Source organism: Pseudophryne corroboree, chromosome 10, assembly GCF_028390025.1.
Source record: "Pseudophryne corroboree isolate aPseCor3 chromosome 10, aPseCor3.hap2, whole genome shotgun sequence".
Taxonomy (NCBI): Eukaryota; Metazoa; Chordata; class Amphibia; order Anura; family Myobatrachidae; genus Pseudophryne; species Pseudophryne corroboree.
The window spans coordinates 291,358,170-291,373,454 of record NC_086453.1 but is presented as its reverse complement, the minus strand read 5'-3'; the positions used below and the strand labels follow the sequence as shown (position 1 = coordinate 291,373,454).

Here is a 15,285-nt window from a genome sequence, read left to right as displayed (position 1 = left end):
GACGCTGGGGACTCCGTCAGGACCATGGGGAACAGCGGCTCCGCAGGAGACAGGGCACAAAAATAAAGCTTTAGGATTAGGTGGTGTGTACTGGCTCCTCCCCCTATGACCCTCCTCCAAGCCTCAGTTAGGTTTTTGTGCCCGTCCGAGCAGGGTGCAATCTAGGTGGCTCTCTTAAAGAGCTGCTTAGAAAAAGTTTTTTAGGTTTTTTATTTTCAGCGAGTCCTGCTGGCAACAGGCTCACTGCATCGAGGGACTTAGGGGAGAGAATTTCAACTCACCTGCGTGCAGGATGGATTGGATTCTTAGGCTACTGGACACCATTAGCTCCAGAGGGAGTCGGAACACAGGTCTCACCCTGGGGTTCGTCCCGGAGCCGCGCCGCCGACCCCCCTTACAGATGCTGAAGATTGAAGGTCCGGAAACAGGCGGCAGAAGGCTCTTCAGTCTTCATGAAGGTAGCGCACAGCACTGCAGCTGTGCGCCATTGTTGTCACACACTTCACACCAAGCGGTCACGGAGGGTGCAGGGCGCTGCTGGGGGCGCCCTGGGCAGCAATATTTTAATACCTTATGGCAAAAGAATACATCACATATAGCCATTAAGGCTATATGTATGTATTTAACCCATGCCAGTTATCTAAAACTACGGGAGGAAAGCCCGCCGAAATAGGGGGCGGGGCTTATTCTCCTCAGCACACAGCGCCATTTTCCTGCTCAGCTCCGCTGTGAGGAAGGCTCCCAGGACTCTCCCCTGCACTGCACTACAGAAACAGGGTAAAACAGAGAGGGGGGGCATTTTTTGGCGATATATTGGATATATTTAAGCTGCTATAAGGAACAACACTTATATAAGGTTGTTCCCATATATATTATAGCGCTTGGGTGTGTGCTGGCAAACTCTCCTTCTGTCTCCCCAAAGGGCTAGTGGGGTCCTGTCTTCGATAAGAGCATTCCCTGTGTGTCTGCTGTGTGTCGGTACGTGTGTGTCGACATGTATGAGGACGATGTTGGCGTGGAGGCAGAGCAATTGCCGATAATGGTGATGTCACCCCCCAGGGAGTCGACACCGGAATGGATGGCTTTGTTTATGGAATTACGTGATAATGTCAGCACATTACAAAAATCAGTTGACGACATGAGACGGCCGGCAAACCAGTTAGTACCTGCCCAGGCGTCTCAGACACCGTCAGGGGCTGTAAAGCGCCCTTTACCTCAGTCGGTCGACACAGACCCAGACACAGACACTGAATCTAGTGTCGACGGTGATGAAACAAACGTATTTTCAAGTAGGGCCACACGTTATATGATCACGGCAATGAAGGAGGCTTTGCATATCTCTGATACTGCAAGTACCACAAAAAGGGGTATTATGTGGGGGGTGAAAAAACTACCTGTAGTTTTTCCTGAATCAGAGGAATTAAATGATGTATGTGATGAAGCGTGGGTTAACCCAGATAGAAAAATGCTAATTTCAAAAAAGTTATTAGCATTATACCCTTTCCCGCCAGAGGTTAGGGCGCGCTGGGAAACACCCCCTAGGGTGGATAAGGCGCTCACACGCTTATCAAAACAAGTGGCGTTACCGTCTCCTGATACGGCCGCCCTCAAGGATCCAGCGGATAGGAGACTGGAAACTACCCTAAAAAGTATATACACACATACTGGTGTTATACTGCGACCAGCCATCGCCTCAGCCTGGATGTGCAGTGCTGGGGTCGTCTGGTTGGATTCCCTGACTGAAAATATTGATACCCTGGATAGGGACAGTATTTTATTGACTATAGAGCAATTAAAGGATGCTTTCCTTTTATATGCGAGATGCGCAGAGAGATATTTGCACTCTGGCATCGAGAGTAAAAGCGATGTCCATATCTGCCAGAAGGAGTTTATGGACGCGACAGTGGTCAGGTGATGCGGATTCCAAACGACATATGGAAGTATTGCCGTATAAAGGGGAGGAATTATTTGGCGTCGGTCTATCGGATCTGGTGGCCACGGCAACTGCCGGAAAATCCACTTTTTTACCTCAGACCCCCTCCCAACAGAAAAAGACACCGTCTTTTCAGCCGCAGTCCTTTCGGTCCTATAAGAACAAGCGGACAAAAGGACAGTCATATCTGCCTCGGGGCAGAGGAAGGGGTAAGAGAGGGCAGCAAGCAGCCCCTGCCCAGGAACAGAAGCCCTCCCAGGGTTCTGCAAAGCCCTCAGCATGACGCTGGGGCCTTACAAGCGGACTCAGGAGCGGTGGGGGGTCGACTCAAGAATTTCAGCGCACAGTGGGCTTGCTCACAGGTGAACCCCTGGATTCTGCAGGTAGTATCTCAGGGTTACAGGTTGGAATTCGAGAAGTCTCCCCCTCGCCGGTTCCTAAAGTCTGCTTTGCCAACGTCTCCCTCAGACAGGGCGACGGTATTGGAAGCCATTCACAAGCTGTTTTCTCAGCAGGTGATAGTCAAGGTACCCCTCCTACAACAGGGAAAGGGGTATTACTCCACGCTATTTGTGGTACCGAAGCCGGACGGCTCGGTAAGACCTATTCTAAATCTGAAATCTTTGAACCTGTACATACAAAAATTCAAGTTCAAGATGGAGTCACTCAGAGCAGTGATAGCGAATCTGGAAGAAGGGGACTTTATGGTGTCCCTGGACATAAAGGATGCTTACCTGCATGTCCCAATTTGCCCTTCACATCAAGGGTACCTCAGGTTCGTGGTGCAAAACTGTCATTATCAGTTTCAGACGCTGCCGTTTGGATTGTCCACGGCACCTCGGGTCTTTACCAAGGTAATGGCCGAAATGATGATCCTTCTACGAAGAAGAGGCGTATTAATTATCCCTTACTTGGACGATCTCCTGATAAGGGCAAGGTCCAGAGAACAGCTGGAAGACGGAGTAGCACTAACCCAACTAGTGCTGCAACAACACGGGTGGATTCTGAATTTTCCAAAATCTCAGTTGACCCCGACGACACGTCTGCTGTTCCTGGGAATGATTCTGGACACGGTTCAGAAAAAGGTGTTTCTTCCGGAGGAGAAAGCCAGGGAGTTATCCGAACTTGTCAGGAACCTCCTAAAACCAGGGACAGTGTCTGTGCATCAATGCACAAGAGTCCTGGGAAAGATGGTGGCTTCTTACGAAGCGATTCCATTCGGCAGATTCCACGCACGAACTTTTCAGTGGGATCTGCTGGACAAATGGTCCGGATCGCATCTGCAGATGCATCAGCGGATAACCTTATCGCCACGGACAAGGGTGTCTCTTCTGTGGTGGTTGCAGAGTGCTCATCTGTTAGAGGGCCGCAGATTCGGCATACAGGACTGGGTCCTGGTGACCACGGATGCCAGTCTGAGAGGCTGGGGAGCGGTCACACAGGGAAGAAACTTCCAGGGAGTATGGTCAAGCCTGGAGATGTCTCTTCACATAAATATACTGGAGCTAAGAGCGATTTACAATGCTCTAAGTCTGGCAAAACCCCTGCTTCAGGGTCAGCCGGTGTTGATCCAGTCGGACAACATCACGGCAGTCGCCCACGTAAACAGACAGGGCGGCACAAGAAGCAAGACAGCAATGGCAGAAGCTGCAAGGATTCTTCGCTGGGCGGAAGATCATGTGATAGCACTGTCGGCAGTATTCATTCCGGGAGTGGACAACTGGGAAGCAGACTTCCTCAGCAGACACGATCTACACCCGGGAGAGTGGGGACTTCATCCAGAAGTCTTCCACATGATTGTGAACCGTTGGGAAAAACCAATGGTGGATATGATGGCGTCCCGCCTCAACAAAAAACTGGACAGGTATTGCGCCAGGTCAAGAGATCCTCAGGCAATAGCTGTGGACGCTCTGGTAACACCGTGGGTGTTCCAGTCAGTGTATGTGTTCCCTCCTCTGCCTCTCATACCAAAAGTACTGAGAATTATACGGCAAAAGGGAGTAAGAACGATACTAGTGGCTCCGGATTGGCCAAGAAGAACTTGGTACCCGGAACTTCAAGAGATGCTCACGGAGGATCCGTGGCCTCTACCTCTAAGACGGGACCTGCTTCAGCAGGGACCGTGTCTATTCCAAGACTTACCGCGGCTGCGTTTGACGGCATGGCGGTTGAACGCCGAATTCTAAAGGAAAAAGGCATTCCGGAAGAGGTCATTCCTACACTGGTAAAAGCCAGGAAGGAGGTGACTGCACAACATTATCACTGCATTTGGAGAAAATATGTTGCGTGGTGTGAGGCCAGGAAGGCCCCCACGGAGGAATTTCAACTGGGTCGATTCCTACATTTCCTGCAAACAGGATTGTCTATGGGCCTCAAATTGGGGTCCATTAAGGTTCAAATTTCGGCCCTGTCGATTTTCTTCCAGAAAGAATTGGCTTCAGTTCCTGAAGTCCAGACTTTTGTAAAAGGAGTACTACATATACAGCAACCGGTTGTGCCCCCAGTGGCACCGTGGGATCTTAATGTAGTCTTGGATTTTCTCAAATCCCATTGGTTTGAGCCGCTCAAATCGGTGGAGCTGAAGTATCTTACATGGAAAGTAACCATGCTACTGGCCCTGGCTTCAGCCAGGAGAGTATCAGAATTGGCGGCTTTATCATATAAGAGCCCATATCTGATTTTCCATACGGACAGGGCAGAACTGCGGACGCGTCCTCATTTTCTGCCTAAGGTGGTGTCAGCGTTTCACCTGAACCAGCCTATTGTGGTGCCTGCGGCTACTAACGAGTTGGAGGATTCCAAGTTGTTGGACGTGGTCCGAGCATTGAAAATATATATTTCAAGAACGGCGGGAGTCAGAAAGTCTGACTCACTGTTTATATTGTATGCACCCAACAAGATGGGTGCTCCTGCTTCTAAGCAGACGGTTGCTCGTTGGATTTGTAGCACAATTCAACTTGCACATTCTGTGGCAGGCTTGCCACAACCTAAATCTGTCAAGGCCCATTCCACAAGGAAAGTGGGCTCATCCTGGGCGGCTGCCCGGGGAGTCTCGGCATTACAACTCTGCCGAGCTGCTACTTGGTCAGGGGCAAACACGTTTGCAAAATTCTACAAATTTGATACCCTGGCTGAGGAGGACCTTGAGTTCTCTCATTCGGTGCTGCAGAGTCATCCGCACTCTCCCGCCCGTTTGGGAGCTTTGGTATAATCCCCATGGTCCTGACGGAGTCCCCAGCATCCACTTAGGACGTTAGAGAAATAAGAATTTACTTACCGATAATTCTATTTCTCGTAGTCCGTAGTGGATGCTGGGGACTCCGTCAGGACCATGGGGAACAGCGGCTCCGCAGGAGACAGGGCACAAAAATAAAGCTCTAGGATTAGGTGGTGTGTACTGGCTCCTCCCCCTATGACCCTCCTCCAAGCCTCAGTTAGGATACTGTGCCCGGACGAGCGTACACAATAAGGAAGGATATTGAACCCCGGGTAAGACTCATACCAGCCACACCAATCACACCGTATAACTTGTGATCTGAACCCAGTTAACAGTATGACAAACGTAGGAGCCTCTGAACAGACGGCTCACAACAAATAACAACCCGATTTTTTTGTAACAATAACTATGTACAAGTATTGCAGACAATCCGCACTTGGGATGGGCGCCCAGCATCCACTACGGACTACGAGAAATAGAATTATCGGTAAGTAAATTCTTATTTTTTCTCTTGCGTCCTAGAGGATGCTGGGGTCCACATCAGTACCATGGGGTTGTTCCAAAACTCCCAGAATGGGAGGGAGAGCGCGGAGGCTCCTGCAGAACCGATTGACTGAACTTCAGATCATTAGAGGCCAAAGTATCGAACTTAGCGAACGTGTTCAACCCAGACCAAGTTGCAGCTCGGCAAAGTCACAGCCGAGACACCCCGGGCAGCCGCCCAGGAAGACCCCACCTAACAAGTAGAGTGGGCCTTAACAGATTTTGGACACGGCAGTCCTGTCATGGAATAAGCGTGCTGGATAGTAAACCTGATCCAGTGAGAGATTGTCTGCTTAGAAGCAGGACACCCAATTTTCTTGGGATCATATAGGACAAACAGAGAGTCCGACTTTCTGTGAAGAGAAATTCTCTTCACATATATCTTCAGAGCCCTTACGACATCCAAGGACTTTGAAGTAATCGAGGAAGCATGTAGCCACTGGCACCACAATAGGTTGGTTGATATGAAATGCCGACACAACCTTCGGAAGAAATTGCTGACGAGTCCGGAGCTCAGCTCTATCTTCGTGGAAGATTAAGTAAGGGCTTTTACAGGATAAAGCCCCCAGCTCGGACACACGTCTAGCAGAAGCTAAGGCCAACAAAGTGACCGCCTTCCACGTAAGAAATTTGAGCTCCACCTCCTGTAGAGGCTAAACCAATCCGACTGGAGGAACTGCAACACCACGTTAAGGTCCCAAGGCGCCGTAGGCGGTACAAAGGGAGGTTGGATATGCAGAACTCCCTTCAAAAAGGTCTGAACCTCAGGGTGGGCAGCCAATTGTTTCTGAAAGAAATTGGATAGGGCTGAAATCTGGACCTTCACAGATCCCAATCTCAGACCCATATCCACTCCTGCTTGCAGGAAGAGGAGGAAACGTCCCGGTTAAAACTCCATCGCAGGAAACTTCTTGGACTCAAACCAATAAACATATTTCTTCTAAATATGATGGTAATGTTTTGATGTTACCCCTTTCCTAGCCTGTATGAGGGTAGGAATAACTTTCTTCGGAATGCCCTTCCGAGCAAGAATCAGGCGCTCAACTTCGATGCCGTCAAACGTAGCCGCGGTAAGTCTTGATAGGCGAACGGCCCCTGCTGCAGCAGGTCTTCCCGAAGAGGAAGAGGCCTCGGCTCTTCTTGTAGTAGATTCAGAAGATCCGCGTACCAAGCCCTTCTTGGCCAATGAGGATCGCTTGAACCCTTGTTCTCCTTATGAGCTTTAGGATTCTTGGGATGAGTGGAAGTGGTGGAAACATGTACACTGACTGGAACACCCACGTAGACACCAGGGTGTCCACTACCTGTGGGTCCCCCGACCTGGAACAACGCCAAAGCTTCTTGTTGAGACGAGAGGCCATCATGTCTATTTGGGGTAGGCCCCAAAGATCTGTTATTTCCTTGAACACCTCCGGATGGAGTCCCCACTCTCCTGGATGGAGATCGTGTCTGCTGAGGAAGTCTGCTTCCCAGTTGTCTACTCCCGGAATGAAGATGGCTGACAGCGCCAACGCGTGCTTTTCTGTCCAGAGGAGGATTCTTGTCACCTCTGATATTACCGCTCTGCCTTTCGTTCAGCCCTGTCGGTTTATGTAAGCCACTGTTACATTGTCCGACTGCACTTGAATGGCCCGATTTCTTAGAAGAGGGGCCGCCTGAAGAAGACCGCTGTAGACAGCTCTTAGTTCCAGAATGTTGATTGGCAGGCCGGCTTCCAGGCTTGACCACCATCCTTGGAAGGTGAAAGAAAAACACACTCACTACAGGGATATAACCCCCTGTAGAAAATCAGGAGCGCTGTCCGCACTAATTAAAGAAGACAATTAAAAATATTAACAATTAAAAATAAGTATAATTTATTCATCTCTAATGCTGCAGCATAGATGGCATTCAATCAACACATAATATGCATGTTAAATGTCATAATACAAACGATCCACATAAAACTGATAAATGGCTATACTTTACTATGTTTCTGAGGCTTGGACTTTGATATTGCTGTATTTCACAGTGTCCACTCATTTAATGATGAACAGGCTATTAGTAGCTTTTCAGACACTCAATGTGTTCAGAAGTCCTTAGTTCCTTAGTGTTCCAATTGAACATGTGTGCACACATACAATAAATTAAAATGGGTAATTACCATCCACTAGTAGCATTTGCGTCACCTCCAAACTATATTACAGCCTCCTGTAAAAAAACAAACTTTAAATAAAACTTTTACTAGAAAAGCTCAGGAGAGCTCCCATAGCTGTGACCGGCTCCTCTGGGCACATTTTCTAAACTAAGTCTGGTGGGAGGGGCATGGAGGGAGGAGCCAGCCCACGCTCTAAAATTCTTGAGGTGCCAGTGGCTCTTGGTGGACCCATCTATACCCCATGGTACTAATGTGGACCCCAGCATCCTCTAGGACGTAAGAGAACTATAGGTTGGAGTAGGGTAGGTGTGAGAATGTATTGGTGAAGGCAGTATAGGCGGGAGTAGGGTAGGTGTGACAGTATATTGGTGGGAGTATGGTAGTTGTGACAGTGTATTGGTGGGAGCAGGGTAGGTGTGAGAATGTATTGGTGAGGTCAGTATAGGCGGAATATGGGAAGGCATGAGAATGTATTGGTGTGGGCAGGGTAGATGGGAGTAGGGTAGATATGAGAATGTATTGGTGTGGTCAGTATAGTGGACTAGGTTATGTGGGTAGTATAGGTGGGAGTAGTGTAGGTGTGAATATTTTTTAGGTCACTAGAGGTGGGAGTAGGGTAGGTGAGAGGGTGCATTAGTGTGGGTAATATAGGTGGGAGTAGGGGAGGTGTGGGAATGTATTGGCAAGGGCAGTATAGATGGGAGTAGGGGAGGTGTGGGAATGTATTGGTGAGGGTAGTATAGGTGGGAGTAGGGGTGGTAGTATAGGAGGGAGTGTGGGAATGTATTGGTGAGGGTAGTATTGGTGGGAGTAGGGGAGGGAGTGTGGGAATGTATTGGTGAGGGCAGTATAGGTGGGAGTAGGGGAGGTGCGAGAATGTATTGTTGAGGGTAGTATAGGTGGCATAAGGGAAGGCGAGAGAATGTATTGGTGGGAGTAGGTGAGGTGTGGGAATGTATTGGTGAGGGTATTATAGATGGGATAGGGGAAGGTAAGAGAACGTATTGGTGAGTGCAGTATAGGTGGGAGTAGGGTAGGTGTGAGAATGTATTGGTAAGGGCAGTATAGGTGGGAGTAGGCTAGGTGTGAGAATGTATTGGTGAGTGCAGTATAGGTGGGAGTAGGTGAGGTGTGGGAATGTATTGGTGAGGGTAATATAGGTGGGATAAGGGAAGGTAAGAGAACGTATTGGTGAGTGCAGTATAGGTGGGAGTAGGGTAGGTGTGGGAATGTATTGGTAAGGGCAGTATAGGTGGGAGTAGGGTAGATGTGAGAGTGTATTGGTAAGGGCAGTATAGGTGGGAGTAGGGTAGGTGTGAGAATGTATTGGTAAGGGCAGTATAGGTGGGAGTAGGGTAGGTGTGAGAATGTATTGGTAAGGGCAGTATAGGTGGGAGTAGGGTAGGTGTGAGAATGTATTGGTAAGGGCAGTATAGGTGGGAGTACGGGAGGTAGTATAGGAGGGAGTGTGGGAATGTATTGGTGAGGGTAATATAGGTGGGATAAGGGAAGGTAAGAGAACGTATTGGTGAGTGCAGTATAGGTGGGAGTAGGGGAGGTGTGAGAATGTATTGGTAAGGGCAGTATAGGTGGGAGTAGGGTAGGTGTGAGAATGTATTGGTAAGGGCAGTATAGGTGGGAGTAGGGTAAACCTTAATAATCAGATGAGTTTTTTCAGAGAACATTTAATGTGGAAGATGTTATTTTTCTACCAAACCCTATCAGTGGGAGAGTTTGATAGGGTGTGGTAGGTAAATCCATAAGTAAGTAGCGGCACTGCCAAAGTTGTCTAGGCAGGAGGAAGAGGCATGGTCCTGGCCAATGTTCAATCTAAAAGGATAATAGGTACATGTGATTTGAGATGCTATGTATAAAGAGGTGGTGATAAGGTGACAACATAAGTATGTAAACCTGAATTAATAATTTAAAAAGTGGGTTCGATTTTGTGTTGACAGAAGTGCCATATATTAGACAACATGTGTTTTGCTCTCTACCTACATACAGTTTATGATTAGACATTCTAGTGTAATAATGGTTGATTTCAGCGGTTGTAAATCGAGTTATCCCACAATGATCTGCTTGCTGACTGAGAGACTACCTGCCGTCACAGCAAGTAATTCTCCTGCATGAATGCCTCCTACCTGCAAGAGGGGCAGGGATTTGCTGTGACGACGCAAACCTTGTCCTCAAACCACTGCCATTATCCTCATACACCGGATCCCGCTATATTGATGGCAGAAGTGCTATCATCCACGTTTAAGGCTAAGCACAAATTAATTATCCCCTCTGCACAGCAATTAGTGAGCTAAAAAGTCTGCGTTTCATGCACCAATTAAACAATAGCCCCGGTTTGTGAAGCAGATGTTAGAATGTAATGCTTACTGCAAGCCTTGATTACTGTTAATGTATTAATGTCAGCCACCAATTAAGCATGAAATTAACTTGGATGTTTTCCATCCCAACAAGTTGGTAATTAACCTGCTGTGCAAAGCATCAACATTACCAGCGTGCACTGGGCAGAAATATTCCATTGTAATTGCGAATCCCTGCATTGACTGAGATGCTTTGTGTCGAGGAATGCGCAGGGAGTAATCCGCTGAAATCCCGTGCTGACAGACGCAGCTATGTAAAGGGCCTGGTGACCCCAGTCAAGTCTGGGACACAGTCTGACAGTCACTTGAGAAGCCGGGTTTTGCAGGAGTGATTCTTGTACGGTGAAAATCACCACTCGGTCCCACCTGCCACAAAGTGTCAGAGCAGAAGTCTTGGTCGCGTTGTATCAGCGGCAAAGACTGTTTATCACATTACTGTCTCAATACTTTATATTTCTCAGCTGTTTTTAAAAGCTATTTTAGAAACACGATGGCTTTCTTCAGTTTTCTCTCCAAAACAGCAGCTGAAAGTCTCTTTGTGGGGCAATTATTATGATATCCGGGTACCTGGAATTTTGTGGGAACCAGCAGTACGTCTTAACTGTTGTCTTGTGGGTATGGATGGCGTACCACACTGCAATAATTGTGACTCCTACCTAACCACAAGGCGTTCTCTTACTTCGAAGTACAGACAGAGGATTGAGAGGGCAGCATAGGGAAGAGTATCATTGTCAGTCTGGCGAGATTAACATTATAAATGTCTTAAAAATGCAGCATTTTTTGTTTTGCTTACAGTTTTGTCTTACCGCTTGGTCAGTGTTTTATAACTTGCACTGATTTTTGGATAATGCCAAAGTGGATTTAGGTACCCACACGTTACAATCCAGTCGTACAATTTGATACTCTTTTTAAATTGTATGTGACTGTACAGAAAGAGATTTGTTTGCAAGTTTAAGGTCTGTTGATTTAAGGCCCATACACACTGGGCGATTTGAGCTGAAAGCAGGTCACTTTTGGTGTGTTGAGCTGCTTTCAGCTCAAAGCCGCCCAGTGTGTATGCCTTGGCGATGAGCGCTGATGCGCGCTCCCGCTTCATCGCTGGCGGCTGCCGTTCATCTACTGGTATTACGATAAAGAACAAACATAGGAAAGTGACATTCTTAATATCACAACATAGGTTGTGTGCTTATTCTTTAAGTTAGATTTAGTTTTACATAGGATTCCTCTATTAAATATATCTTGAGAAAAGTACTGCTACAGTATATAGAAAGTGTATGTAGGTAAGTGTGTGTGTGTGTATATGTGTGTGTGTGTGTGTGTGTATAATATATATATATATATATATATATATATAATATGCATGTGCATATGTGTGTGTATGTATGGATGTATGTATATGTTTATGTATGTAGTTGTTAGTGTGTGTGTGTGTGTGTGTGTGTGTGTGTGTATATATATATATATATATATATATATATATATATATATTTTATTTATTTTTTTTAAATGTGTTTTGTTTGCAGAGTTCTTGTCTTTTTAAACGAGTGGTCTCTGCTTTAGTACACCATGTGTTTGTAGAACTACATGTCCCAGCGTGGTCTGGCAGTGTCTAACGAACTTTGTTTTATTGTCTTGCTGTAGTGGAACCTGTCTAGTGCCTGGCAAATATGACTCTCCAATTGTTGAATGATAAGTCCCAGCATCCTTTGTGATTATCTACCTGTTTTGGAGCCTGCATGGGACCATGTTCTGTTTTGAGGAATTATATATATATATTTTTCCCCCCAAAAAAAATTTAAGTAATCCAGTAAATTACGCTTAACTGTGTTTTTGTGCTTAATGAATAAAGCTTGGATGAAATGTTTTATCAAAGTCCATTCCCCTGTGGATTTGGTTATTGCACTAAACCACTTTGTTTGACCTTACGGTGAAGGTTATTTGTCTTTTTTTGGTTATAAGAGTCATACAGGAAACAAGTGTATCCCAACAATTACAGGTCTTAGTCCCTGCGGCATTTCCTATGATGCTCCCTGATGGGGTTGGGGGCCTATTGATGAAACCTAAGCCAGGAAGCGTTGGTTGCAATGTCCCGTTTAAATCGCGGCATTCAGGCTATGCAGCTGCTGAGGTCGTACAGAGTGGGTGCAGGGTGTGGGCTGCTCACTTACAATAGCTCCCAGAGTCTGCACTAGCTCCCTGCGCACAGTCATATAGCCTTTGTGTTGCACAGATTTATTCCTATTGTTACAGTATATTGTTTGCTTTTAGAATCCCATTATTGGTTAACTACTTAATCTATAGTAGTTTATTATAAACATACAGAAAGCTAGGGACATAACATACTTTTGACTTGTGTAGAGGAAGAAAACAACCTGTTTGTTACCTGGTTTTTAGTTATTTATTCCTGTTGCCCTTGATAGATGCGCATTACCCTTGGATCCTTTAGGATTTCCAGCTAGCTGCTGAATGCTGTACTGCATACTGATGGATTTGCACACAGGCGGCTGATGCAGACCCATAAGTTAGTGTTGCAGATGGGTTTTGCGTCTTATCATACTGCACATGCTCCAGAGCCCAGTCCATGGATCTACTGATTGTGTTGAGTCATATGCACGTTGGTTGTATCTCTGCTTGCGGCTGGAAAGGTTTAGGTGGTAAGGGGAGTCTTTGCAGGTAGGCTAAGTATAATAAGGGCGTGTCTCCAAAATTGCGGGCTGTGCGGAGTTGTGCGTGTAAATATTCCTGTTTTCCTGCGCATCTTCTAGTGTAAAAATGAACACAGTCTCTGAGGAATTATATGATCATATAACGGTTCAGGCCACCTTTATAATTTACAACCAACAATTGTGATTCCTTCGTAAGTCACAAATGTTTCTACATTTATACTGAAGTGATTGCCTTGTGGTTTCAATTCCTGTATATGATATGTGTGTGTATATAGAAGTATTCATGTCACTTTTGTTGTTAAGCTTCTAGATACAAAAACGTGGAATATATATACATTTGCTCTCTGCAGTTGCATAAGCTATTTGCAAACTTTTGTGCTGCAGCTGTTTTTTTTCCCCCCAAGTCATATTTGGTTTTATATGTTTTATTCATTATTTTATTTTTTATTTTATTTTATTTTTTTTGTTTCTTTCCCAGCTGCGGATAACTCTGTGGTCACTCAGTGCAAAATCTGTGTCATACATCAAGTATCCAAAAGCTTGTCAGAAGGGTAAGTGTGCACGTCCCATTGTGAGAAGTGTGGCTCAGATGCAGTGAAAGTTGTGCTTATGTTTGTAGCTGACGTTTCTTATTTGTATGAATAAAATATTTAACAAAATGATCTCTCTGAACTTTGCTATAATAATGCCGTCTACTCATCATTTTATAGGGTCCTGAAGACATACATTTTGGGATCTAAGACCATTATACTGACCTTTCTGTTACTATTATGGATAAGGCCAAGCTTTCAGTGGACTTTTCATGGGGTGGGTATGGCTTACCGGCGGCCGGGATCCCTGACGCAGAATGCCAGCGGGGGGGCCAGCGCAACGAAGCCCCTTGCCAGCTCGGTGCTGCGCTCGCCACAGGTTCTACTTCCACTCTATGGGTGTCGTGGACACTCACGAGTGGGAATATTCCCTGCTAGTGGGAATTCGGAACGGGCGGGATTTGGGGGTCGGTATAGTGACCGGCGTCCTCCTGACTGCCGATCACGTAACTACATCCCCTTTTCAAGACAAATTAGCAGAAAACACAGCGTAAAATAAAAGGCACAAACGGTGAACTTAAGCAATTCTCTTATATACAACATGACTACATGTACATATTGCATTTATAAATTAGATTTAGAATTACATACTTTATAAATAAATAGAAACTTTGCTTTGTAACCGTAATAAAATTATCCCTCTGCATACAAACCAAAGCAGGAAACCTTGTGGGTGTATTGTAAGATCACAGAGGTTCAATGATGAATCATAAAATATTTTTAATACCTACACAGATGTGCCGTATCCTCAATGAAATGATTCGTAGGCTGGGAAGATGCTCTGTACAGTCAGAGCAGATGTCTTCTGCACCAATTTTTATTATTGTGAACTTCAATAAATGGAGGCATAGGCTTTCCCTGACCCTTATGGCAAGGTTAAACACAGTAGAGAAAAAGACTGAAGACTCTTGTTAGGGAGCACTCTCTTTCAGATGGACTTTTGAGATTTCAAATACGAAAACCAGATAAAATAAACAATTTTATTAATTACTTGCTTTTAAAATTCAAGGAGTTCTGTTTAAACATTTTTTTCGGAAACGCGAAATATGAACGAAGTTTTACACAATTGTTAGTCTGATGCTAGATATAATGATGTGCCGGAATTTTCTATAACCAGTGGTCAATACGTTTGGTACATTTTGATGCCTTTTTTATAGAGGTGTCCTAATACATGAGTAAAATGACCGTCATTCATCCTGCACATATCCCATTGGGAAGTAGATTCGCAGGGGATTAAATCATAAATCCGAACACCAAAATATGTCAACTCTTTAACGTGCTCACTTATCGCAATGTGTGTGACAAGCGGGCAATGATAAATTGCAGTACCTGGGTCTTCCCTGGTGGTCTCCCATCCAAGTACTGACCCGGCCCTCCACTGCAAGGCTTCCAAGATCAGAGGAGATTGGGCATCTCCAGCGGGGTATGTCCGCAAATAATGTGTCCGCCACAACACGGGGATGTTATTGTGAGCTATGTGTCAGAGAAGGCAATAAAAAGTAGCAACAATACATCCTGTTTTCACATTTATACATATGATTTTTTCTTAATCTTCAAATGGAAAGAATATGTTTCGTCTGAATGTTTAGTGATGGGGAGTAGGAAATCGCATAGATTGCTGCTATGATGATATAGGGAGAAAAAAAAGACCTTTAGCACTTACAGTATCTCACTTCTGCTTTTCACCCATCTTGCCATCAATGGCCTAGGGTGGAGAAAGAGAGCGAGACACAGACAGTAGGTCGGAAAGAAGGAGAAGAAGAGCTGTCAAGTATGCAGTGATTTGTACACCCAGACCTGTTACTTATGCATTGCAGGGTTCATGTG

General features: G+C 45.7%; 1 protein-coding gene and 1 pseudogene across 2 annotated transcripts in view; one reads left to right on the top strand and one right to left on the bottom strand.

Moving 5' to 3' along the window:
* The window catches only part of WRAP73 (WD repeat containing, antisense to TP73), a 124,920-nt gene that overhangs the window by 78,738 nt on the left and 30,897 nt on the right, over positions 1-15,285 (top strand). For both annotated transcript variants that reach the window (XM_063943372.1, XM_063943371.1), the window contains one exon: positions 13,347-13,419. In XM_063943372.1, coding sequence (XP_063799442.1) covers positions 13,347-13,419 — 73 coding nt within the window. The remainder of the gene's footprint in view (positions 1-13,346; positions 13,420-15,285) is intronic.
* LOC134967136 (5S ribosomal RNA) lies at positions 14,776-14,895 on the bottom strand (annotated as a pseudogene).